General features: G+C 34.2%; 1 protein-coding gene across 1 annotated transcript; it reads right to left on the bottom strand.

Annotated features, from left to right (window-relative positions):
- Nucleotides 1–2217: 2217 nt before the first annotated feature.
- Nucleotides 2218–20630, bottom strand: LOC140440591 (venom acid phosphatase Acph-1-like). The gene is made up of 4 exons (XM_072530965.1): nucleotides 20501–20630; nucleotides 14171–14272; nucleotides 6792–7338; nucleotides 2218–2760 (listed from the first exon to the last, which is right to left on the bottom strand). Exons 1-4 carry the CDS (start codon nucleotides 20579–20581, stop codon nucleotides 2312–2314), a joined length of 1179 nt encoding a protein of 392 aa, XP_072387066.1. The 5' UTR covers nucleotides 20582–20630; the 3' UTR covers nucleotides 2218–2311.
- Between the last annotated feature and the right edge of the window lie 4246 nt (nucleotides 20631–24876).

Raw genomic sequence — 24876 nt, 5'->3', positions numbered from 1 at the left:
TAATCATTAACCTGATGCAGGTATCGTGATATCATGAAACTATTAGCTAAATTTCCCAATGTTACTCCACGTTTTTCTATCTTCTGCCATTCTAGCACATTCTGACTCCACTAATGGAGCGCCAATGGTAGCAACAATATGGTCCGTGTATCGTGTGAGAAATCTACCTCTATTTCTTTTGCCTTCTACTTTTCCCTGGATGGTAAGTTTTTCAAGACCATTTCTTCGAAGCACATGTCCAAAATAGCTTATTATTTGTTCTGATATTTGTGTTCTTAGTAGTTTCTTTATGTTTAGCTGGTCCAGTATGGATTCATTTGTTCTTCAGGCCACCCATGGTATTCTCCGCATTCGTCTCTAGCAGTACATATCTCAAATACATCTATGTTCTTTTTGTCTTTCGCAGTAAGGGTCCAGCATTCCGATGCATAAGTAAAAACTGGAAAAACTAGACTTCTTACTAGTCTCATTTTTGTATCGGTAGTTATTTCATGGCTTTTCCAAATTTTTGTTAATTTTGCCATAGCGCTTTTTGCGATTGCTGACCGCCACTTTAGTTCTTCAGTACAGCCTCCTTTGTTGGTTATTAATGAGCCCAGATACACAAATTTATCTACAACAGCGATATTGTTTATCATGACCAGATGATTTTGGCCCATCGTTAGGCTTACGTCTTCTATCCGTTGTAGCAGCTGAATCAATTCAGCTTCAGAACAAGCGAGGATAGTAGTATCATCTGCATATCTCAAGTTGCAAATCTTCTTCCCGCCAATGGTGATGCCACCGTTCCAGTCCTCAGTAGCTTTCCGCATTATCCATTCACCATAGATGTTAAATAGAATTGGGCTTAGTATGTAGCCTTGTCTCACACCCTTTGTGACCCTGAAACTATCGGTTAGTTCCCCATTTATTCTAACTCTGGCATAATTGTTATTGTACAGGCTTTTAATTAGCAGTATCAGATGATTGGGGACTCCCATTTCAGACAAAACCTGCCACATTTTACTCCAGTCGACGAAATCGAAAGCTTTACCATAATCTATGAAGCACAAATATGTTGTGATGTTAAATTCTCTCTGGATTTTTCTACAATCTGCCGTACGTTTAAAATTTGTTCTCTAGTACCACGTCCGGGGACGAAACCTGCTTGTTCCTCCGCAATGTAAGGTAGTAAAAAGGGCTTTATCCTCTCGAGAATTATGTGTAAGAGTATCTTACTGCAATGCGCAATTAGAGCAATTGTGCGATAGTTGCTACATAAATCTTTCGCTCCCTTTTTATGTATGGGAATATATAGTGATTGTGTCATGATGTATTATATCCACTCCAATGTCATCTAGGGCCCAAATAATTTCAATAGGTATGTTATCTGGACCGGCAGCTTTCTGACTTTTTTGCCTCATAATTGCTGCTTCAACTTCACTTTTGATTACGTCAGGTTCCGTCACAAAACTTTCACTTTCCTCCATCATCAGTCGTCCACAGTATTCTTTCCATCTGTGTAAAATATCTTTTTTAGAAGTGAGTAGAGTTCCGTTATCATCTTTGAGAGCAAGGTAGTTTGGTGTAAAGGAACGTCTTATCTGCTTTATTTTTTTAAACATGTCTGTGGTCTCAGTTTTGGTTTTATGCCCTTCTATTTCCATGCAGATTTTGTTCAAGTGTGTGTTCTTGTCCTTTTTGCAGAGTCGTTTTATTTGACCGTTCAGCGCTTTATAGGCCTCTTTATCACTTTCACTGTTCAGTTCTGTGGCTTTTAAGCCACAGGGGTACTAGTAGATTTCTATGATGGGTGCCCGCGGTAGTTTAAGAGAATGGTCGGTGTGAAGAGATAACAAATATCGGGGATTTCCATTTCTAATGACCGGTAATTTAAAATCGATCGTTATACGTATGTGGTCACTTTATATCAGTGGTAATATGCAGAGGTTTAACTGTACATATGTTGAACTAAAAATGCTGCAACTTAATTCTTCAAAAAAATAAAGATGTTTCAAACAGTTGAATTCACTAGGAAGGACGGAATAATATAGAAGGTAACTTTCGCGCGTACCCAATTTGAGACACAAGACTATAATTTATTGTTTCAGACAACTAAATATTTTTTACTTAATTGCATAAAGTAAGCAAATAACTTGATTCAATTAACGAAACTTGTTGCCAGACTTGAAACGAGACTGAAAAAGAAGAAATTGATGTTGGATTTAAAGAACAAATAATCAAATAGGTATAGGTCTTACAACAAGTTTATTAGTTTTAAAATATATTTTATGCACACTTTAATTAAAATGGATAAAATAAATTTACATTTTTATGTTGAAACACCTGCAAATTTTTTATCAAGTTCTTCTGCAGAATATTTATTATTTGTAGCTACACTCCCTAATAAAACTTTAGTCTCCCCAGAATTACTGCATTCCGTATCCCTGGTATCAGCATCAACAATTATATCACTTAAATATTGTCTAAAGCTAGATAATGGACAACTTAGTTCACATCCATTAACGCTGATCTGTTTGATATTGTCCCCGTCTTTACTAAACACTTTTACTACGTTCTTCCAGTTTTCTTTATGTAGTTCTATATAAATTGTGGATGCAAACGCTGGAGGAAAGCCGGGACTAAAGGCACCAAATGCATTTAAAACTGATGCTACATTTGTATCGTGGCCACTGTACATTTTGAACTTATAGGAAGAGCTTGGATTAGCTGCCATTGATTCCAAGTATGTCACAACTTCATTTAAAAATGGGCCAATAACTAAAAATAAAAAAGGGCATAAAATGAATTGCAAAATAGCTAGTCTTTCAAAAATACTAAGTTAAGCAACAAACCAACAAAGTATAATAAACATGCAAGCCTCCTCAGAAGAAAAATAAAGTAAGTGGAAGAGTAGGTGATACTGTAAACTTCATACTATTTTTTAAATAAATTCAATAAATTAGTATGTTGGCTCCTAACGCCATCTGTTATCATATTAACAAAGCATACGTCGTTTACTTCTGACATACCTCTCAAATTCAGGTTAAATATAATTAAGTATAAATTTAATTATTATATAAACCAAATAATAAATATGTTTACAAGTAAAAATTGTAATTATTTTAAAATGTAAAATATAATGAAAATTTAATCAGATGATTCAATATTGTTATTAATTAAATGACATTTATGACGTTTAAAGTTTGGCAATCGTTATAAGTCGAATCTTTTATTGACAGATATTCTTTTCATTTTTTATTTCTTATTTAAGATCTATATTTTATTAGTTATTTTTTATACCATTTTTAATTTAAACCTGTTTAAAGTATATGATGACTAAAAACGGATAAACGAGAGTAGCGAATCTATTTAAAGAACCGATATTTTGTGGCGCTACCAATGACGACGCTATCTTCTAGCGCTAGCTGCGTTAACCGTGACGACGCCATCTTGTGGCGCTAGTTCCGTGACGGTCGCCTTAGAATTTTGCTGTAGAGGAAAAATAATACAATGCCAGTATAGAAGCTTCGCTTTAAAAGGGGATGAGGGAAAGAAAGACTATTATAAATAGGTAGACAAAGAATTCGAAATTACCACAATATGACATAGAAATGTGGAAAAGGTAAGAATAAGACATGGATAACGACAGAGATTCTGCAGCTGATGGAAGAAAGAAGATATGGTTAAAACAATACAATTAGATATAAGAGTAAGATCAAAAAAGCTAAACAGAAAAAGCTGGAGAAAAAATGCAAATAAATCAAAATTCTCACGCGAAAGGCTTATATCCATAATACCTACAACGTGTATAGCTCCTACAACCGGTAGCTTACAATTTTTTGTTTATTTCTTGTTTTTTCGTTACTACCCAGAGCCATGTAAAATATCGTATGCCTTTATCAGATTTATAAAGACTGTATAAGTTGAAAGATTGTAGGCTAATTTTTTCTTAAGAACCTGTTTTAGAGAAAATATGCTGTTCATAAGGATCTGCCTGCACGACAGCCATTTTAGTCTTCTACATCTGTTACCTTTTCTTTAATTATTTTTTTTTTATATTTTTTCAGAGAGTCTTAAGAGTGAATTGTAGACACTTAGCTTCTGTAGTTTAAACAATTCTTTGTGTGTTTTTCTGGATTCGAACATGCTAGTCACATTTCACGTTCCAATTTTAAATTGACGGTCTGCTTTTTTCTTTTTCATGATGATTCGACTAGGGATATCTTACGATCTTTAACACAGTGGTTTCCCGTTGCCTTCTGTATTCTTATGCCGTTGGTTAATGTCTTAGCTCATTCGAATTTAGGGCCAGTTTCCCAACCCTAGGACAAAAAAGTGCTCTGCGACTTACCAGCTCATCCGCCCGAAGCCGTTGGCCAGTAAGTGGGTGGATTGCTTATACCAGCAATCTCTCGGACGTCAGAGCCTTGTTTGTTATCTGGCAGGATGCACCAAATAATCAGGATCAAGAGGCTATACGTTACGCATCACTATCTTTTACATCCCAATATCAAATGCAATATCGAATATGATCATATTTTCAATTTTTTGTGAACAGACTGGTTCCGATATCAGTTCTTGATAATCCTTGTGTTAAACCACCTAAGTTTAACCTAAATTTAGTTTAGCGGATTTATAAATTTCTTATGATTCTCATAATCTATAAAATAAGTTAAAATATTTTTTTGCTAAAGGAAACTTTTTTGAATTATTATTTGCATTGAGAATACAGCAACTATGGTGCTCATACCATTTGTGAAAATAAACTGGCCTTTACTTATGTGTTTTTGTATCTTTCTCTGTAGCCTATAGTGTAGGATTTGTAGACGTGCTTTTTAGTAAATGACACACAAGAATAACACGGTATTCGTTATATCTTTTTTAGTTGGATTTTTTAGGTAGCGTGCTAAATGTAGATTATAGCCATTGCCTGGGTATCTTTCCAGTATTTACTATTTTTTTAAAGAACTTAAGCAGACGATTGGTAATTTTTTAGTAACTTTAACAATTAAATCATCTGAATCAGCAGCTTTTACAGTTTTAGTTTCATGCAAAGCGTAGATTAATTCTTTTGTAAGTATGTTTGTCCCGTCCATCTGTCTATGTGATTGTTCTATTGCAAGGCGATAATCAGCAAAACATTCGGATATGTAGGTTTTTTATATTTCTGTTCCTTCTTGTTTATCTATTATCAATCTGTTGTTTTCGTGAATAAGTTTTGCAGATGGTTTGTGTTGTCTCTATGTTGTTCTTAAGTAAATGAAAACTATCGTTTTTTTTTTTCAAGTGTTTCTGTGTTCTTGCAGAACTGTGTCTGTGTCCACATTTACCCATTTTTCTTTGGGTTCTTTGATTCTTTTTATTTCTTTTGCCTATTCTGTTATATTGATCTTTGTTATCTATTTGTAGTCCTCTTTCTTTTATCAGCTATAGGATTTTATTCGTCATCCAATTTTTTTTTTGTTAACTTGTATTTCCAAGGTCTCCAATGTAGTTTCTTTTGCTCTGTTTCTGATATTTGTACATAATGTATCATCTATATCTGCAGTGTCTGTGTGTTCTTCTAATTGTTGTATTTTTGACTTAATTTGTGTATATAGCTTAAGACTTTTGTTGTTGTTCTTTAGGCGTCAAGGTTTACTTTGTTAGTCCCAATGTGGTTTTTAATTTTTATAGTCTGACTCTTACTTGTGCTTCCCACCATCAGACCCGATGTTTGCTCCCGGGTATATTTTAGCAGATTTTATGGCTTTTATAAATCTACAAGTAATCAAGATGAAATCAGTTTGGTATCTTTCGAAATTTGTCAAGTATATAATATCCTTCAAGGCAGTTTAAATCACGTATTAGTAACTAATAATGATTTTTCTTAACAAACCCAAAGTAGTCGGTTACTTTTTTTATTCTGGTTGTTCTGGTTATTTCATTTTTAGGTCATATAATTTCACACATCACTAAGACATTGGTCTTACGTCTTCTTATTGATTTCTTCGCCTTCTGGTGTATTGATTTTTCCTTTTTGGACCAGTCGTAGTCATACAGTTTCCACGCCAGACCTGGATCCTAACTTAATGTTACCGGTTGAAGATTTCTCACTACCAAGCCCGGAAATGAGATCACCGATTGATATTTGGATGGCATAATATCGGAGATTCATTTATTTTGACTTCTATGATGGTTTTATTAAAAATAACAATACAGTGGATTTCCGTGTCTTTCTGTATCGCAGTATATGACAGCTTAACTGTTGTCCTTTTCCTCATAATGCACAGCGTTGAGCCGGTCCAGGATCAATTATCAGACGACCAAAATTAGTACTAAACATGTTTGCTTCTATCCAGATGGCTATCAGCCAGGTCAGCTAAACTCTGGTTTTTTATAAAAGTGATAATCCTACGTCACTCTGTTTTTTTTTGGTATTCGGATCGGCTGCATTGATTACAGAGCTGTTCAGTTCACTACACAACAAACACAGTCAGATTTTACCTACGCTTACCTGCAGCGAATGGTATAACAATTTAAACAGCAGCTGACACATACAGTATGAAAATATCTATATTTAAGACAAAATGTCCAGTGATGGCAAAAGAACTTAAACGAAGCTAAACATTCATAAACTTTATACATTGGAATACAAATACCTATCTATGGAAATCTTAAACAGCATGTTAAGGCAATCAAGACAAGACAAAAACCTGACAATGAAGCAGATCATATATTAGAATGTATGAGTGATGTTATCTAGAACAAGCATATAAAATTAAACGGAAAAATGTCTATAAGATAAAAAAAAAGAAGCTAATACGTACCTAATCTTTTCATTGTAGTTGTGTGTGTAAATGCTTCAAAAAATCTTCCGACCAATGTTCGAAGAGGCTCGGGGTATACAGATTTAGTCCAAGCTGGTAAACCGAATCCAACAGAATCTTCTCCTTTTAAAGGATCCCATATATTACTTACGCTTAATATGTCCGTTACGGTGCTTCCACTATTATTTGTTAAATATTTATATAATTCAGAATTTTCTAAGTCATATGTAGCGAACTCTTGGCTATTTAACACGGCTGATAATTCCTTCGTGTAAGCTGGACAATTGTCTGGATAAAACGAGGTGGAAAAAGTTGCTTTATTAGCAGGGTGAACAGGTATGGGTTGCCAATTTATCTTGTTTTGCCACTGTTGATCTCTTGTTGACACAGGAAATAAACCGTAAATATTACTTTGTGCAGACATGTGCGTACGATCTACATCTGTGGTCTGTGCATAAAAAAAGGATGGGTCATACTTTTGGGATAGAAAATTTGAGTATCTATTTCTTGTAAATTCACCTAGTTTCATATGTTGTCTTTTTCCTTCCTAAAAATGTAAAACATTGATTTAAACTAGACATTAAATTAGTATATTTTTTAATTTTATTTTTAATGTTTTACAAAATCCTTTTCCTTATTTGACCAACAATATATCAATGGCTTAGTTGTAATTTCTTGTTAAATACATTGAATACTAAATACATTGACCAAAGCCTTGATAATTTTTTGTCAACATCACCGCCATCTATCCGCAGTTGAAAATACTAGTAAGTATAGTGTGTTTAAAAAAGGTTAGAAAGACCTTGCAAGTCTTGTTTAACTGTACTCTACATTCATACAGTTGGATATACTATATGGCTTAGCTAACCTTATGACTTTTTAAAATGCAGAGAATTGTTTGTTAACACATTCACTGCCTACTACTATAGTAAAGTCGCAATAGCGGTGCCGGTTAGAATAAAATCGAAAAAATGTTGTTTAACTACTATAAAAACACGGTTTATTATTATACTTTATTAAAAAAATATAAGTTTTCGTTCTATTAAAAAAAAAACACCTATAGGTGTAGACGGTTCCTCTAATGAAAATTTCATTGCCAGTGCCAATTACACCTATAGGTGATTTTGAATTTATACGAACACGTGTTATTCTTTATGAAAAATAAAAAAAAAACATTCAACGCAAAATCCTGGTGAACCAGCACAGGCATTACATACGTACATAGTTGGTGTTCTTTTCTTTTGAGTTCTACAAACTTTAGACTCTTTTCTTGCTACTTTTTACATCTTATTCAATGTTTGATCAGATGCTTTATATTCTTCCTCGGTAATTTTAACAATTTTTCTGTAATTCGTGTAGGGTTGCAGTAGCCTTGAGGTTAACTTTTGGTGGTAAGAGTGATTCTAAAAGGGCTAATCTAAAATCGTACATATTCTTCTTTGTTTGCCCTGAGTACTTGTTAAACAAAATAGCCGAATTTATTACACTCATTTGTAATATATATGGACAAATATTTTTTTATACCAGCGCAATGTATGACTGCATTTGATCATGCTGGTCAATACCTGACATGTATTTATTATAATTAATAATTGCGAGTGGTTTCTTACTTTTTCTTTTTATATTTAAGGTCCCAGTGCAGTAAGTCTCTTTTTGTAAAAGGTCTGAAGCTAACTCATAGCTATTATAATAACGATCCATATAAACCGAATGCCGAATTTTAAACTGCCCCCTCGCAGACTTTACACCTGGAAGTCGCCAGCAGACTCGAAAGAAACAAACGTAAGAAACCAGATCGACTTCATTGCCATACCAGAAAGATTCAGAAACTCAATCACATCAGTGAAAACCTATCCCGGGGCTGACGCTCAATCGGATCACAACCCAGTGGTGGGTAAACTGGGAATCAAACTAAAACGTATAGAAGGGAAGCCTAACAAAACCACGATAAACATTAGGAAATTAAAGGATCCCAACATTAAACAACAAGTACAGGAATCCTTAAGAAGAAACATTGGAAACTTGAGTGAACCCGCACAAGACGCAGTTGCTAAATGGGAAGAAATAAAAAGAGCTGTTGAAATGACGAACAAGATACTTCTGTTACAGGAGCGCGTAAAGAAGAAAGAATGGATGACGGATGAAATCCTTGATATGATGGAAGAAAGAAGACAACACAAATGCAAAAATCAAGTGAAGTATCAAGAAACAAGTCACAATATAAAAACAAAGATAAAGGAAGCGAAGAAACGCTGGCTGAAGGAGAAATGCGATGAAATCGAAGAGTGCAACAGAAGATATGACTACATGCACAAAAAGATCAAAGAATTAACAACTAAAAAGAAAACCAATAATCCCCACCCGACACTAATAGACGCAGACGGTAACCTTATATCAGACGACTTGAAGCTCATTGACACATGGAAAGATTACGTAGAACGACTTTTTAACGATAAACGCAGAGCGACAGTGGACCAAGATGACGACATGACTGGACCCGAAATACTAAGGTCTGAAGTGGAAAAAGCCATTTCATCGCTAAAAAACGACAAAACACCAGGTCCCGACAACATACAGGGCGAGATCATAAAACTCCTATGCGAAACGGATGACCACTTCCTCGATTTTTTGACAGGCCTTTTTAACACCTTTTACGACAAAGGGGAGATTCCGGAGGAATGGCTTCGATCGACCTTTGTAGCCCTACCTAAAACACCAAGTGCAAAACACTGTGATCAATACCGCTTAATAAGCTTGATAAATCACATTATCAAAGTTTTCATCAAAACCATACACAATAGAATATATATAACAAATGCGAAGCAAATATATCGGAGTCACAGTTCGGATTCCGAAGCACATTGGGCACAAGAGAGGCGATCTTCAGTCTGCAAGTTTTAATTCAAAGATGCAGAGACATGCACAAGGACGTCCACTCGTGCTTCATCGACTTCTCCAAGGCGTTTGACAAGGTCAAACATGATAAACTCATGGAAATGCTCAGGAAGATGCATATTGATGGCAAGGATCTGCGCATAATAACCAGTCTCTATTGGAACCAAAGTGCTGAGATAAAGATGGGCAACTAACACAGTGGGAAGATAGATATTAAATAGGGTGTACGACAGGGATGCGTCCTCTCGCCGCTCCTGTTCAATATATACTCTGAACAAATCTTCAGAGAAGCACTAGGAGAAGTTTCGGAGGGTATCAAAGTAAACGGAGAGGTAATCAATAATATTAGATATGCTGACGACACAGTTATTATCGAAAATGACTGCAACGAGCTTCAAAGACTCACGCAAAGCATACACACAGCAAGTCAAGAATATGGTTTAGAACTCAATACAACCAAAACTAAATGCATGCTCATCAGCAGAACACAACAACCTCCGATGCAATTGACATTAAACAACCGAAAAATAGAAAAAGTGGAGACATACACATACCTTGGAACCACAGTCAACACAAAATGGGATCAGTCAACAGAAATAAGATCACGAATTGAAAAATCGCGAAACGCGTTCAACAATATGAAAAAGTGGTTCACAAGCAAAATCTCAATGGAACTAAAATTAAGACTGGTCAAGTGTTATGCCTTCCTGGTCTTGTTCTATGGAGCAGAGGCATGGACCACAACGGAAGCCACCCTGAAGAAACTAGAATCCTTTGAGCTGTGGATATATCGCCGTATTCTTTGGATATCCTGGACAGACCACATCACTAACGTGGAAGTAATGCAGAGAATAGGCAAAAGCAAAGAAATAATCTTCACCGTAAAGAAACGGAAGCTTGAGTACTTCGGACATGTCATGAGGCATACTAAGTACCGGCTGCTACAATTAATAGTCCAAGGAAGAATCGACAATAGGAGGGGACCGGGAAGAAGACGACACTCATGGATGCATAACCTGCGACAATGGTTCGGACTAACATCGACCGAACTGTTCAGAGGTGCCGTAAACAAACTCAAAATAGCCTTGTTAATAGCCAACGTCCGAAACGGATAGGGCAAAGGAAGAAGGAAGAAGATAAACCGAATGTACCCGGGGTAACCTTTCTTGTAACACATATTTAACTTCTTTTCAGGTATGACCAGTTCCGCCCAATGCATCCTTTGATCCACTATAAATTGTAAATTTTTGGACTAATCTGTTGGGTTCCGTCAGCATGTAAAGTTTCACCCCATATTTATGTTTCTTATTCTTAATATACTGGCGGAAGATTAAACGTCCTTGCCATAACACCATGGACCCATCAAGAAAAAGTTCCTTTCCAGGGTTGTAGATAGCCTGCATTTTATTATTGAAGTGGCTCATGATGGGGCGTACTCTTACTGTTCGTTATTTTCTCCAACAGGTGAGAAGTGCAAACATCTCAATATCAGTAAAAATCTATTTTTGGACATATACTCGCCAAAACAGCTTCTGTAGAATCGATGTGTCTTTCAGTAGTCGGTTAATCTAGAATATTTAACTGTCCCTGTAAGCAGCAGCAAGCCAATAAATGTCCTCAATTCATCAACTGTTAAATGTTTCCAGTATGTAATACGGGATTGTTCACGTGTCTGTTCTCCAAGAAAAAGATTGACGGCATACTCGTTAGTTTGCTATACAATTAAATTTATTATTTCTTGATCAAAAAATAAAAAAGTCAACAGGATGTTTTCCAATCATATTTGGAACAAATGATTGAGTTCCCGCAAACTTAAGTTTCTTTAGAGCTCCTTCATCATTCCACGTCCTGTTTTGATCATTGGACGTAGTGGTTGCTGTAATTGCGTTATGTATGTCATCAATTCCATGCTCGTCATTAGTATCACTCGCACTGTCTGTTGTATGTCCTTCATGACTGTGTACAGAAAAGTTATGATCATATTTGAACATTTCTGTGGACATAACCATAGCTGTTATATCGCATAGGGTAATACCAAAAGAAAGCCCGGAAATATCAGTTATTAAGGACAACATTTAAAGTGGGTAGGTAAAATTAAATAACTAGAAATGTTTTTTTTTAAAGAAACTTAAATGGTACGCACACATTAACCAGCTGGTCTAAATAAGTAAAGCACTTAATGTAATGCGTACCTTGCGTGAAACTTGGTGGGGCTGTGACCCAAAAATATTAAAAATGATCTATGAAGCACTTATCCACAAGCACAAGTCATTTGTACTATGGGGGTCAATTTCTAGCTACATTCCCTAAATACATCTGAAAGAAACTAGATCAGATGCACTACAAAAGTATCCGGCTTATTAACGGATGCATGAAGTAAACTCAAATCCAGGCCTTGTTGTCAAAGTCTGGAAAACTGCCATTAAAATACAGAAGAGAATGGCTTACAACAAATTTTTTGTTTAAAAACCTAAGTGTTGAAAACAACCCTGTCGTACAATCAATCGTAGAATTAGAAGCACTTTGTAATAAAGACAATAAATACTGAAGAAATAAGAACAAACCCATATTGATAACAACTCTTTCAAGAACAATCCAACCTTCAGAATCTACTTCAGTAAACTGCTTCCTTGCCATGAGTATAAACTGAAATTATAACTTCAACCAATTCTAAGTTCGGAATTCTGAATAAAAATATTACAAAAAATAAATTTAGCCTTATGAATTTAGGGAATATAGGTAAAAGATTCCCTTCATACAGAAAATTCTTTACGGATGGTTCAACAAATACAATGGGAAATGCGGGATTTGGAGTTTTTTCCTGAGATATAGATTAGCATACCCAAATATGTACAGCAGAGGTAACCGCGATCAATCATGCAGTCCAAATTATACTGGAACAAAATATCATCAAAGACATTATCTTTTCTGACTCCAAAAATGTATTACAAAAAATTAAAAGAAAAGCTTTTCTAAAGATACAGAACATATATCGTATTTAACGAAAAGAGAAATTATCCTAGCAAGAAATATAATAAATAAATCAAAGTCTTGCTAATATGGATCCCAAAACACTCTGTTATCACTGGAAACTACAAGGCTAACCAACTTGCTAATATAGGTCGTTTCCTGAATATTCCAATGAATACCATACTACAGTTTTCAAATTTTATATCCTACTTCACAACTACAAATCACAACACATATTTCGACTTGTATTCCGAATTAGCAAAAACTAAACTTTACACTCCCATAAATTTACACAATTAATATAATAAGAAGTATATAATAATTAATATGTTATTATTTGCTCCGTGCGTGACTGACGCGACACCTACCGCCTTCATCTGACTGTTTTGGACCTACCAATTTTCAGGTTAAACATATGACATATGTTTGACATTGTTAAATACAGGCGAAATTGACAATTATTAATAATTAACTTTTTAATTATATTTTTTCAGTTTATGTACAAAATAAATGTAGTATTAAAAACTGGGTTTCTCAAAATTCATCATAATATATCTTTTTAACCCCAAACGGAAAAGAAAGGGAAAAATCTAGTACTGGCAAATCAAGTTTTCCACGTGAAAGAGCATATAATTAAAAACAGTAATAGTCAAAGGTATGATATAAAAGCTAAAGTCATCAGGCACTCTGCAGTTAGCTTGAAGGCTTATAAAATATCATTTAAGGTAAATTATTTAAATATTTCCTATTTCAATTGCATAAAAATGCACGGATCCATCTTTTTCTTTTCTCTAATTTATATGCAATCTTTGAGAACCTATAAAAACTACCTTTACTATTTTGGCTATTATTAGCACAATTAAATACGCAACATGTATTTGCACACATTTTTGATAAAATTTATGCGAAAAAAGATTCCATGATTCCAATTTTGTCATATTTCGCCGCTACGCACGCTGGCATCGTTTCAAAGTACCCCTACCATGGTCACGCATGGAGCGAATAGCATTAATATTTTTCGGCAAAAGTATAGTTTGTCCCAAACAGTAGATCAAAAATACGAAAGTACTACAATTCATATTATTTTTTTTATCTCCTGAAAATTGTCTATTTTGACATACGACCTATTGGAGTAACGGCCACGATTGGGTATATTACAAGCAGTACGGCGCACCGTAACCTAAACAACAACGCAGGATGTCGCAACGGCGTTAAAACAATAAAATATATTTCAAAATAGCGGTAGAGGTTATATTAAATATAGCCTAGTACCTATTAATTAAATTCATTATGCACAAGACTGCCCCGGTAAAAAGTGAAAATAAAAACAGGAAACATTACGTCTTTGGTCGACGTCGTGTCCCGGTAAAATCTTTAGTCTCTAGCGCCCTCTCGGCGGTCTGATTGTAACTAAACTAATTGACAAAACGATGTCATATTTAACGAATATATAAAATATTCAATTATATACTATTTATATTGAACCGGGATCTTTATAATAAAAATTTACATACATTAGTTAGTTGTCCGGAAGCTAGTTCTCCCCAATATGATGAATCTTGATATGGATCGTTGGGATAAAAATTTACCGGTGTACGTTGACCATGCCTAAAAATCTAATAAACAATATATATTACTATATGTTAGATTATCTAGACCATAATATTTCATTAGCAATTTTTTTGTAGCATTGGACAACAGATAAATAGAAATTTATGAAATTGCTGTGTTGATTTAAAAAATAAACAATAAAATCTAGATTTCACAAAATTCTATTATCCAAAGCACAGGTTAGCTTTTGGTGTCATCCGTCTAGTAAATACAATAACAAAGCTAAGATGTATTGGTAAATTAGTGAGTGCTATCAAGATCACAAATCAAAACTTTAAATACCGCATGCTCAAATAGAATTATGGTTTATTCATAAATTACTAAATGTTCTAATTAATATAGAATTGCTACAAGGAGTATGTGTCAGAACTATGTTAAAACAATATATATGAATGAGGCATAAATTATTAATAGGGATTTTCAATAGAGGTCTGCCACAGAAGTCATCTTATTAAACATATACTATGTAGGATGCTGGATCTAAAGGTACCGCAAAGCGTTTATCTTGTGGTTTACTCTGACCATCTGGCATTCGTAGCCAATAGTGAATAAAGCGATCGAGCTGATTCAATTGATCTGATGGACTTGATCCGGTTTCACAAAAAATAGAAGCAGTTCTGTAAATAGGTAGAGAAAACTAAATTGGAATAAAAGTATTGGATAAACTATTGATGAATCTTGGCGAATCTAGAACAAGTACGAGAAGTTTGCTGTGTTCTATAGTGAGATTGATGATTGGTTGAAGTCACTGTTTATAACATTCCCAAAGAAAAGCGCCCACCAAAAGCAGTGATTAATCAGTTTGATGAGCCACACAGTTAAGATATTTTTACGAATTATACAAAACCCAGTATTCCTTCTGTGCGAAAGTAGAATGGGTTATAAGTAGTTTGGATTTAGAAATGGTCTAGAAATAGGGAGGTCCTATTTTGTATGCGCGTTCTCACCAAAAAGCTGTGAGTTTCAAAAGAACGTTTACGTTTGTTTTATCTATTTCTGGAAGGCATTCGTCCGAGTACAACACGATAACTTTTCAATTCCCTAAGATACAGGACTGCTAAAATACTTATATTACAATCAAGTAGCCTCCATCTAAATTGGAGATAATTATACTGAAAAACTACCCATCAAACGTGAAGTACGACGGGGTTATAATTTGTCACCAGATTATTCAGAAACGCTGACGATACAGCCGTTCTTGCAAAAAATTTACAAGATTTCTAAACATTAGTAAATGCAGTCAGTGAAGCAAGTTATCGAAGTGGCCATAAATTAACATTTTAAAGATAAAGTGGATGGCGGATGGAAACATTGATATAGATCAAGGTTTGGTTTCGATTAATGGAGAGGAGATAGGACGCGTAAACCATTTTAAATACCTAGGCAGCTAGTTAAATGTAAATTGTGACTCTGATAAGGAGATAATAACCAGGATCGAAATATTACGTAAGGCTTTTATGACCTGGAAACCACTTTTATGTAACAGAAATCTGTCGATAGGACATGTTCGCAAGAAGGTCTTGAATTGTTATTTATGGTCTATTCTAGTACATGGTTGTGAGACATGGACATTAAAAATCACAGTGTTTAACAAATTAGAAGCATTTGAATTGTGGTGCTATCGACGGATCCCAAAAATATCGTGGGTTTCGCACACTCCCAATGAAGATATTCTTAAAATTATAAATTTAGAACGGTTGCTCACAAACATCATAAAGAGAAGAAAAACATAATACTTCGGCCCTATAAATCTTCTTCATTCTTTGTAATACCTCTATGTTAGTTACTTTTTTAGTCAACGATATTCTGTGAATTCTACTGTAGCACCACATCTCAAAGGAGTTTAATCTGAAAAAATCTACTGAGCTGCAACTATACCACTCTCTTAGGTTTCTTAGCCAGGAAATCAGGAAATTCTTCGTCTTCTTATGGATATTTTATTCTTGATTTTACCTTGAATTATGAGCCTTAATATCTCATATTTCGCACCTCTGGTAATGTGGCCTAAATATTCCAGCTTTCTTGTTTTGATGTGCTTTATGACCTCGCAATCCTTTTGTAGCCTTCTTAACACTTCTGCATTTGTAACTCGTTGGGTCCAAGGTATTTTTAAAATCCTTTTATAGCACCACATTTTAAATAATTCCAACTTCTTTATATTACCCACTTTTAGTATCCAGCTTTCCATTCCACACAATAAAGTCGAGAAAACTTAGCATCGTAAGGCTCTTATCCCCAACTCCAGAGGAAGGTCTTGATTAACAAACATTGTTTTCATTTTTTATAAACGCTTGTCTTGCAATTTCAATGCCTGTCCTTATTTCTCTACCTTGGTCATTGTTTTCATTTGCCCAGGTTCCCAGATATTTGCAGTTATTCACTCTTTCGACTTGTTTTCCCTCGATATCTAGCCTTCCTACTGTATGTTGCTTAAAAATAATCATGAACTTGGTTTTCTTAACGTTCATTTGTAGTCCATTTTATACGGACTTGATTTAATTTATTTACTAAGCGTTGCAGTGCTTCTAGACTGTCTACAAAAATAGCGGTGTCGTCTGCGAATATTATATTGTTTAAGATTTTTCCGTCTATTGATATACCCTGTTGTTCCTTAGATATTGCTTCCTTAAAAATAGCTTCGCTGTACAGATTGAGTAACAACGGGGACAGCACGCAACCCTGTCTAACACCTCTTTTGATTTCTATAGTTTCTGTATCGACATTTCCGATTTCAACCTTTGCTTTTTGATTCCAGTACAGATTGACAATAACCCGTATATCTCGACTATCCACATTCTTTTTTTTTAATAGTTTTACGAGTTTCTGATGTCGTACTCTATCAAAAACTTTTTGATAATCCATAAAGAAGAGATAGAGATCCTGGTTCATATCTAGTTCTCTTTGCGCGAAAAGGTTAAAAGAGAACAGAGCCTCTCTCGTTGCTAGTCCTCCTCTGAATCCAAACTGGGCGTCATCTATATCTTCTTCTATTTTTTTTTGTATAGTCTTCCATGTATTATTTTGAGAAATATCTTAAGTGTGTGTCTTATTAAGGAAATTGTTCTGTACTAGGAGCATTCTATATATAAAAAGAGGACCCAAATACCATTTACTTCGCCTTATAATACAAGAAAAAGTGGAAGGAAAGAGATGGATTGGTCGAAACAAACTCACATGGCTGCGTAATATTAGCCAGTGGTGTGGTTTCACAGTAGAAGAAATATTTCTTGAATCAGCTGATAGAGAACGGTTTCAGGAAATGATGATGACTTACGTCTAAAGAGGGATATTGCACCTAAAGAAGAAGTAGGTGAGTTTTATATACTTCTAGTGCAGACGAAAGTAAACGACCAAGAGGAAGACCACAGATGAGATGGGTTGATGATATTAAAAGAATAGCCGGAACAAACTGGAAATATGTTGGTCAGGATAGAGACCGATGGAAGGAGTTGGGAGAGGCCTATGTCCAAACATGGACGACAAAAGGCTAAGAAGAAGAAGAAGAGTGCAGACTTAAGTGGAGATTTTTGGAGATGAAATTCAAAAATAGAGGCAGACGTACAAATAAAGGCAATTTTTAGGGTTTGAAATGGCTACCGTACTGAATAATAAATAAAGTGACAGTTCTAACCAGGATTCAATCGATAGATCTAATAGGTGAGAAAAGGACTAATAATAGAAGATGACAAAGAACAGGGAAAACACAAATACGATAGAGGGAGAAAGTGTTAAATCAAATAGAGTAGGGAAGAGAGGGAAAAGACTAACTAATTAGACCTGCCACCTCATTACTAACCTCAAGATATAGGTTGACCGTGAACATGGGAACGTAAACTATTATCTTCAACTTACAAGAGTACTCTCTTTGTATTCGACGGCTGAATGTGTAATAGGAGCTTAGTGAAGGTTCTAGTTAAACTATAATTGGTAGGGTAATGAAATAAAAAATGCGACTAGACAGAGAGCATAAGAACAAAGTGAAAATGTTCTGGTTTATAAAAGAACAAGGTAGATAAAAAGCTATGCAGAACGATTTAGGCAGAGAAGGTACTGATATGGTATGATATGATAAAGTACTGACTCGGAGTTTTTTCACAATGCTTTTTAGATTTTTTTGGTGTATAAAAGACAAGCACTACCATCCTCCAATGATGGCGTTTATTTGAAGATCATTTACCTGCGTTAAAAAGAAGAAGTTGTATCTTTAGCAACTTTAGTTAATGTAGTTTTAGGTAACACTTTTATTAAATATTTTATTCAATTAGAAATTTGATCTCTAAAAACGAGACAAACAAGCTGAAATTTGCTGAAAATGTCTATTCTAGGACCTTAAAAAAAACAAAACAGTTTGTCACTCCTATCCTCCGAATTCCCCTAAAACCTTCCTCGTATGTGAGAAATACGGAAAACCTCGATTTAACAAAAACTTATATGATGTAGAAAAATATGTTTTAAACGAGAAATGTAGCTGAAACAAATTTTAACAAAAATAATTGTTGGCACTTTTTATGCAGAATGAGCCGTTTTATTAGAAACAACGCTTGAAGCGACAGGCGATTTTCAATGTCAGTTGCACACGAGAAATCAATTTTTTAAATAAAATGTGTATGAACTTTACGGTAAAAATTCAATATCTTTGGATCAGTGTCCTATCGACTAAAATTATAACAGGTTTTAAAAATAAACAGTGGAGATTTTATAAGCAATGCGTTTTGCCGCAAATAAAGTTAGTTTGTTTAAAGCTGAAAAATTAATAATTGGGCGGTTTTTGTCATTACGTAAAGTAAAAAGTTAAATAGTTATATGTAACATTATATGTGAAGAGTATAGTTCTATGAAACAATAAATAGTGTCGTTATTAAGGAAATTAAACTAGAAGCATCACTTTTGATGTCAAGCACCGAAATACCTTTTAATCTAAGTCTGCATAATAAAAACATCGCAAATAAACGAAAACATTCGATTAAAATCCTCCCTTACGAAAGATTAGAAAGATCTTAAAGATATAGGCTCATTAGCAACTACCTAGACAAGCTCTTTACTTGAATACTGATAAACAAATTTGAAGTAAAACTCGATTTCTATCATTCAGAAGATCAAGCAAAAGTTTTGATCTGGTCACGGAACAAATGACTATGTGCAGTTCCTTAAAGCTCTAGTCGAAAAGTCGAATATAATAGACACCTGGTTCTTATTTTTGTTGACTTTCATAAAGCAGTTGATACCGAGAAAATAGTAGCGATCATAAAAGCAGTATCAATCAACACATTCTTTTTTTGCATTCAACGCTTCAATTTCCTAAATCTTAACTAATTTCAAATTCCCGTAATTGTGTACAAATTATACAAGACAATTATTTTCTACTTTCTCCTTCATCCTTAATGACCGCTTTTGAGATAACAGAAATGAATACCTGAAAACGGCAGGTAGGTATAATATTTTAATGCAACCTATTTATTTACAAACTATTCTTAAATCTATCGATTTCCATAATTCAGAAAGTTCTTCACAAATTGTCGTCTTCTTTTTCTCTCTACATTTTTCTCTATATGCAATTTCGGATCATAATATATATATATATATATATATATATATATATATATATATATATATATAATATGCATTTACCTGTGAAGTTCACAGGATATTTACATGGACAGAAATTAAATCATCTCCAAAATGTCAATGTAAATTTTCCCATAATAGACGACTTAGCAGACGCCAAAGCTAAGGTACAAGTAAAACAGAGAGTCGGTTTAATGAGACGACAAAAATGATGAATAATCTTGACCCCAATAAGCCAACAGAAATCGAAAAATCGCGCATAGAAATTGTAGAAAAATATAAGTCTGTAGTCGGTATGATATGTAGCTCGGGCAGCAATATCGAACATGTTAAAAAAGTTTCTAACATCGCAACCACTGGGAATGAGAAAATGCTGTAGATTAAAACTGAGGTGAATAGACGAGGTAACACAGGATGCTGAGAAGATTGATTTTGCCAAGTGGGCAATCCAAGCAAGGATCAGAGCAGAGTGACACAGAAAGCTTAAAATGGACGAGGCTCTTTAATGCTTGTATTATCATGATTGTAATGATGATGAATACACATACAAAAATCAACGCAGGGTCACCAAATTATAGGTAATTTTTAATGAATGTTTAGGTACATCATTTTAACTAAACAAATCACCCATTTTTAAAAGATATATAAAATATTATATGGATACATACCTGTACGACAGCTAATAACTCTGCATGGGCACCCAAAAGGGCGGATGAAACTAAAAGAACAACTGTGGCTATGAGATGCATCTTTCAGGTAGCATACTGACTTAATTCGCAATTGCACCTATATATTATCTTTTGATTTACCTTTATCAAATTTTATAGCCATGCAATTAAATCATTACATTAAAGCCATTAAATAGTTTTATCTGTTTTATATATTTATTTACATTACACATGTGCTTTCTATGTTCCTGTATTGGTACTTAAAAATTAGTAATGATATAATGCCAACGTGCAAGAAAGTAACAGTTAAATATTTATTTTAAGATTTTTTTAAGTTAACTCTAAATTATGTGCATCTGTTGTCGAGATTAGATTATTTGAAAACTATTTATTATTTAATACGATAATAATCTACGGCATAAAGTACAAGAAAAAAGGAAACAAAAATATTGTGAAACAATTTCGGTTTTATATTTCTCTTGTTCTTCATTCTCGCTTTTAACTCTTTTAACCCGAATTATTCTTAACAAACCAGCAGGATCATCTAAGAAACTACAAACTTGTGTTTATTACAGTCAGTTTCAGATGTAGAAATAAAAATGAATGATTTTGAGGATTTATTATTGAGTTAGCGTTATGAAGAGCATTGACTGGAGTAACCTTCACAGTTATAACTTTTATGGCACTTTTAAGTAGCAAAAAACGGTGCTTTTTGATTATTAAAAATAAGCTTTAATTTGAACTATGCCGAAATAAATTTGACCCAATAGTTTATGAAAAATTATTGATTGAATATCCAAAAATAGATAATTTATTTATTCAAAAATCATTATATTTTAGCTCTTTTAATTATAAATCAAATGTGTCTTTGCAAGATCAGATAGGTCAATTCGTTTTCGAGATACGTTTAATTGTTTATAAAAATTCTTAAAAGTTTATAAATTTTGCAGTGCCAGAACTTCTTATATATAAAACATAGAGACCTAATTCTAGACGGATTTTCTTTTTTGTCGATTAGAATTTTATGTAGAAATAAAAATATTTAAGAAAAAAATGTTTCCACTCCCTATTTATTGCTTTGAAATAGGGACAAATTTTGCTGTTTATTTGGGAGCTGCGTATTCACTATCGAGAGACACACAGGTATGTACACACAATAGCCCCACGGTTACTTAAAACTAGAGTAAAAACCACATAGAGAACCCCAATTATACCCAAAATAAGAAACAAAAATAGCTAATACTAAATAACCTTTTTAGCAAAGTTTTCAACAAGTGGACCAACACAACAACTTACCTAGCAACCTTTTAGTGATTTGAATGTTTTTGTCAAGATCTTATGACTTAGTGGGATACAGACAGCACTATTTATCCGGACTGATAGTGGCAGAATAATCACAAAAACTCTGGTCTGACAGTAGTCTATCAACAAATTTGTCATGATGGTGAACAAAAAAGATGGCTACAGCACAGTACCCTTAACCGAATGAGGTAGCAAAGTGGACAAAACCTTTGAGCTGACAGTTCGTCTAACAACAACTTTGTCATGATGGTCGATAGAAATATAGTTACAGCCAGTACCATTAACCGAATGAGGTAGCAAAGTGGACAAAACCTTTGGGCTGACATCGGCCACGTGATGCGGAACGAAGAAAAATATCGAATTCTTCAACTCGTGGATGACCTCAGCGGAGCTGTTTCGCAAAGCAGTCAACAAAATCATGATAGCCTTGATGATCGCCAACATCCGGACCGGATAAGGCACTGAAGAAGAAGAAGAAGTATTCAAAGCGCCAATGACATGCTGCTATGTTTGATTCTTCTTTGTCATGGTATTATACTCGCAAAATCCTGTCATTTGACGTATCGCACGGTCCTGTATATTAAGTCGTTTAGGTACTATAAGCTTAAAATCTTTTTGATAATTTACATTCTGACCCAACCCTTTATTATTTACTTCTTTAGCGATCTTCTTTTTACCGACCCCCCTTACGTCACGATTAAACTAACCCTTCTCGAGATGAACGATATTAAAGTGGAAATGAAGGGGACTAGCCCAACCGCCCCAACCTCTACTACAATTTAAACAAATTAAGCTAACTCCACTTCTACTAGTCGCAGAAGAAAACTTTATTTTTTAATCATTGTCTTGACATTAACTGTAGGAATAATAAGTTAAAAATGAGTGTAACGTATTGGGAGCGCTGTAGATTACTGAATTTTAAAGCAAAAGTCGCTCCTACTTCAAAGCAACAAATAAAGGGTAGACAAATTATTTGAGCAAATATTTTTATCCCTGCATAAAAATATAATCTACCAAAAATAAAATCGGTTTAGAATTAGATATCTACCTGTTTTTAATAAAAAGTTCTGGCCCCAGCAAAAAAAGCGCAGTATTATTTAGTCTTTGGGTAATTTTAACCCCACAACACCAGTTAATTATTAACAGGTAAGTTCTTATACTTTACAATTTATCTTGCATGGAAGCATGCAAGTGAATCGTAAGTAGAAATTATTACTCTGAACACGTGTAATCGAACCGTAAAATAAAATAGTTCTAGTTATCAAATTAATTTCATATTTTTTTTTTGGTAAGTACTAATAGTATTTAGTTAATAGTTTGCTAGCGTACTTGGTGAAAAATACAAAATTAGTGCTGTTTTTTGAGTGTTGACAGATACCCACCTTTTGGCGCCTTGTCGGTGTACGGTTAAATAAGTCCTTCGCATATTCGAATAAAAGTACAAATTTGTATTATTTATACTTTTATTATTTATACATTTCTTTCTTTCTATCGTAGAACAAGGAACAAAATAGATCTCAAAGACGAAGAAAGTATGGTGCGAAAAGGTATCACGAGCTGACAGACGCGGAAAAAAGGACAAAATACGATCTTCCCACAATAACCGATAAACAAATCGACGAGATCATGAACTCTACTCTTGATTCAGATGACAAGTCAATTTACGAAGATGATAATAATGAAGGAGGATGAGCTCACAGCTGAGAACGATGAGATGATTTCTTCTTGTTTACGTTAAAACATCATTGATTTGGAGCTCTCCATGAACGATCGAAAACTTGTTACAGACAGACATTGAAGTAACATGGACTATTTTAAAAACAAAAATAACAAAGATACAAGAAGAAGACATCGGGTTCATAAAACACAACAAAAAACAAGAACAAGAACGTAAGACGAAAACATAAAACAAGCCCAATATAATACAAGCGAATCAACAAAATCGTTAGAATAAACTGCAGTGAGGCGAAAGAAAACTGGATGTCAACAAAATGCCTAGAAATCGAACAACTTCAGGAAAAATACGACACCTTTAATATTCATAACAATGTAAAAGAAATGACAGGTAGACACAAAAAGAGACAAGCAACAATATTAAAAAATGATAATAACAAAATAATTATGTGTACAGCAGACAAACTAGAGAGATGGAAAGAATAGATACGAACTCTTTTTGACGACGATAGACCTTGTTCTCCACCATCCACAGATAATCGTATAAATGAAAAAGGTCCAGAAATAACCAAAGAAGAAGTGATTCACACAGTAAAATCTCAGAAAGATGGAAAAGCCACCGGTCCAGACATATCAATGTCAAAATAATAAAACTAATTGCAGATAACGAAAGTAAAAGCCTAGACTTAATAACAGCACTATCCAATACGATATATGACACAGATAAAATACCAACATACTGGCTAAAATCAACATTCGTAGCATTACCAAAAAAATCGAATTCCTCACAATGCAATGATTATCGAATATTAAGCTTGATGTCTTATGTCCTTAAAACTTTTCTCAGAATTATCCATACACGAATTGGATCCAGATGAGTGACACTCAATTCGGATTTCGAAACGGATTGGGAACACGAGAGACTCTTTTTGCTTTAAATGTGTTAACGCAACGATGCAGAGACATGAATGTAGATGTATATCCATGTTTTATTGACTATCGAAAAGCATTTGACTGCGTTAACCATGAAAAGATGATTGACATTCTGAGAACAACTGGAGTTGACGAACAAGACTTGCAAATTATCTCAGAACTATACTGGCACCAAACGGCAACAATTGAAATATAGCACCCAACATCCGAAGATATACAAATTCGACAAGGAGTGAGACAGGGTTGCGTCTTATCACCGCTACTATTTAATTTCTATTCGGATTAGACGAGGTCCAAGGCGGAATTAAGATTAACGGAAACAGCATAGACAACATCAGATATGCTGATGATACCATCTTAATAGCAAGCAACGCACAAGAACTACAAAATATAATAAATGCGGTAGTTCACCATAGCGAAATATTCGGTTAACATCTAAATGTTTCCAAAACTAAAACTTTAGTATT

The sequence above is a fragment of the Diabrotica undecimpunctata genome, chromosome 5 (assembly GCF_040954645.1).
Source record: "Diabrotica undecimpunctata isolate CICGRU chromosome 5, icDiaUnde3, whole genome shotgun sequence".
NCBI lineage: Eukaryota > Metazoa > Arthropoda > Insecta > Coleoptera > Chrysomelidae > Diabrotica > Diabrotica undecimpunctata.
Note: the sequence above shows the minus strand (reverse complement) of the source record. Positions and strands in the feature narration are given on the sequence as shown.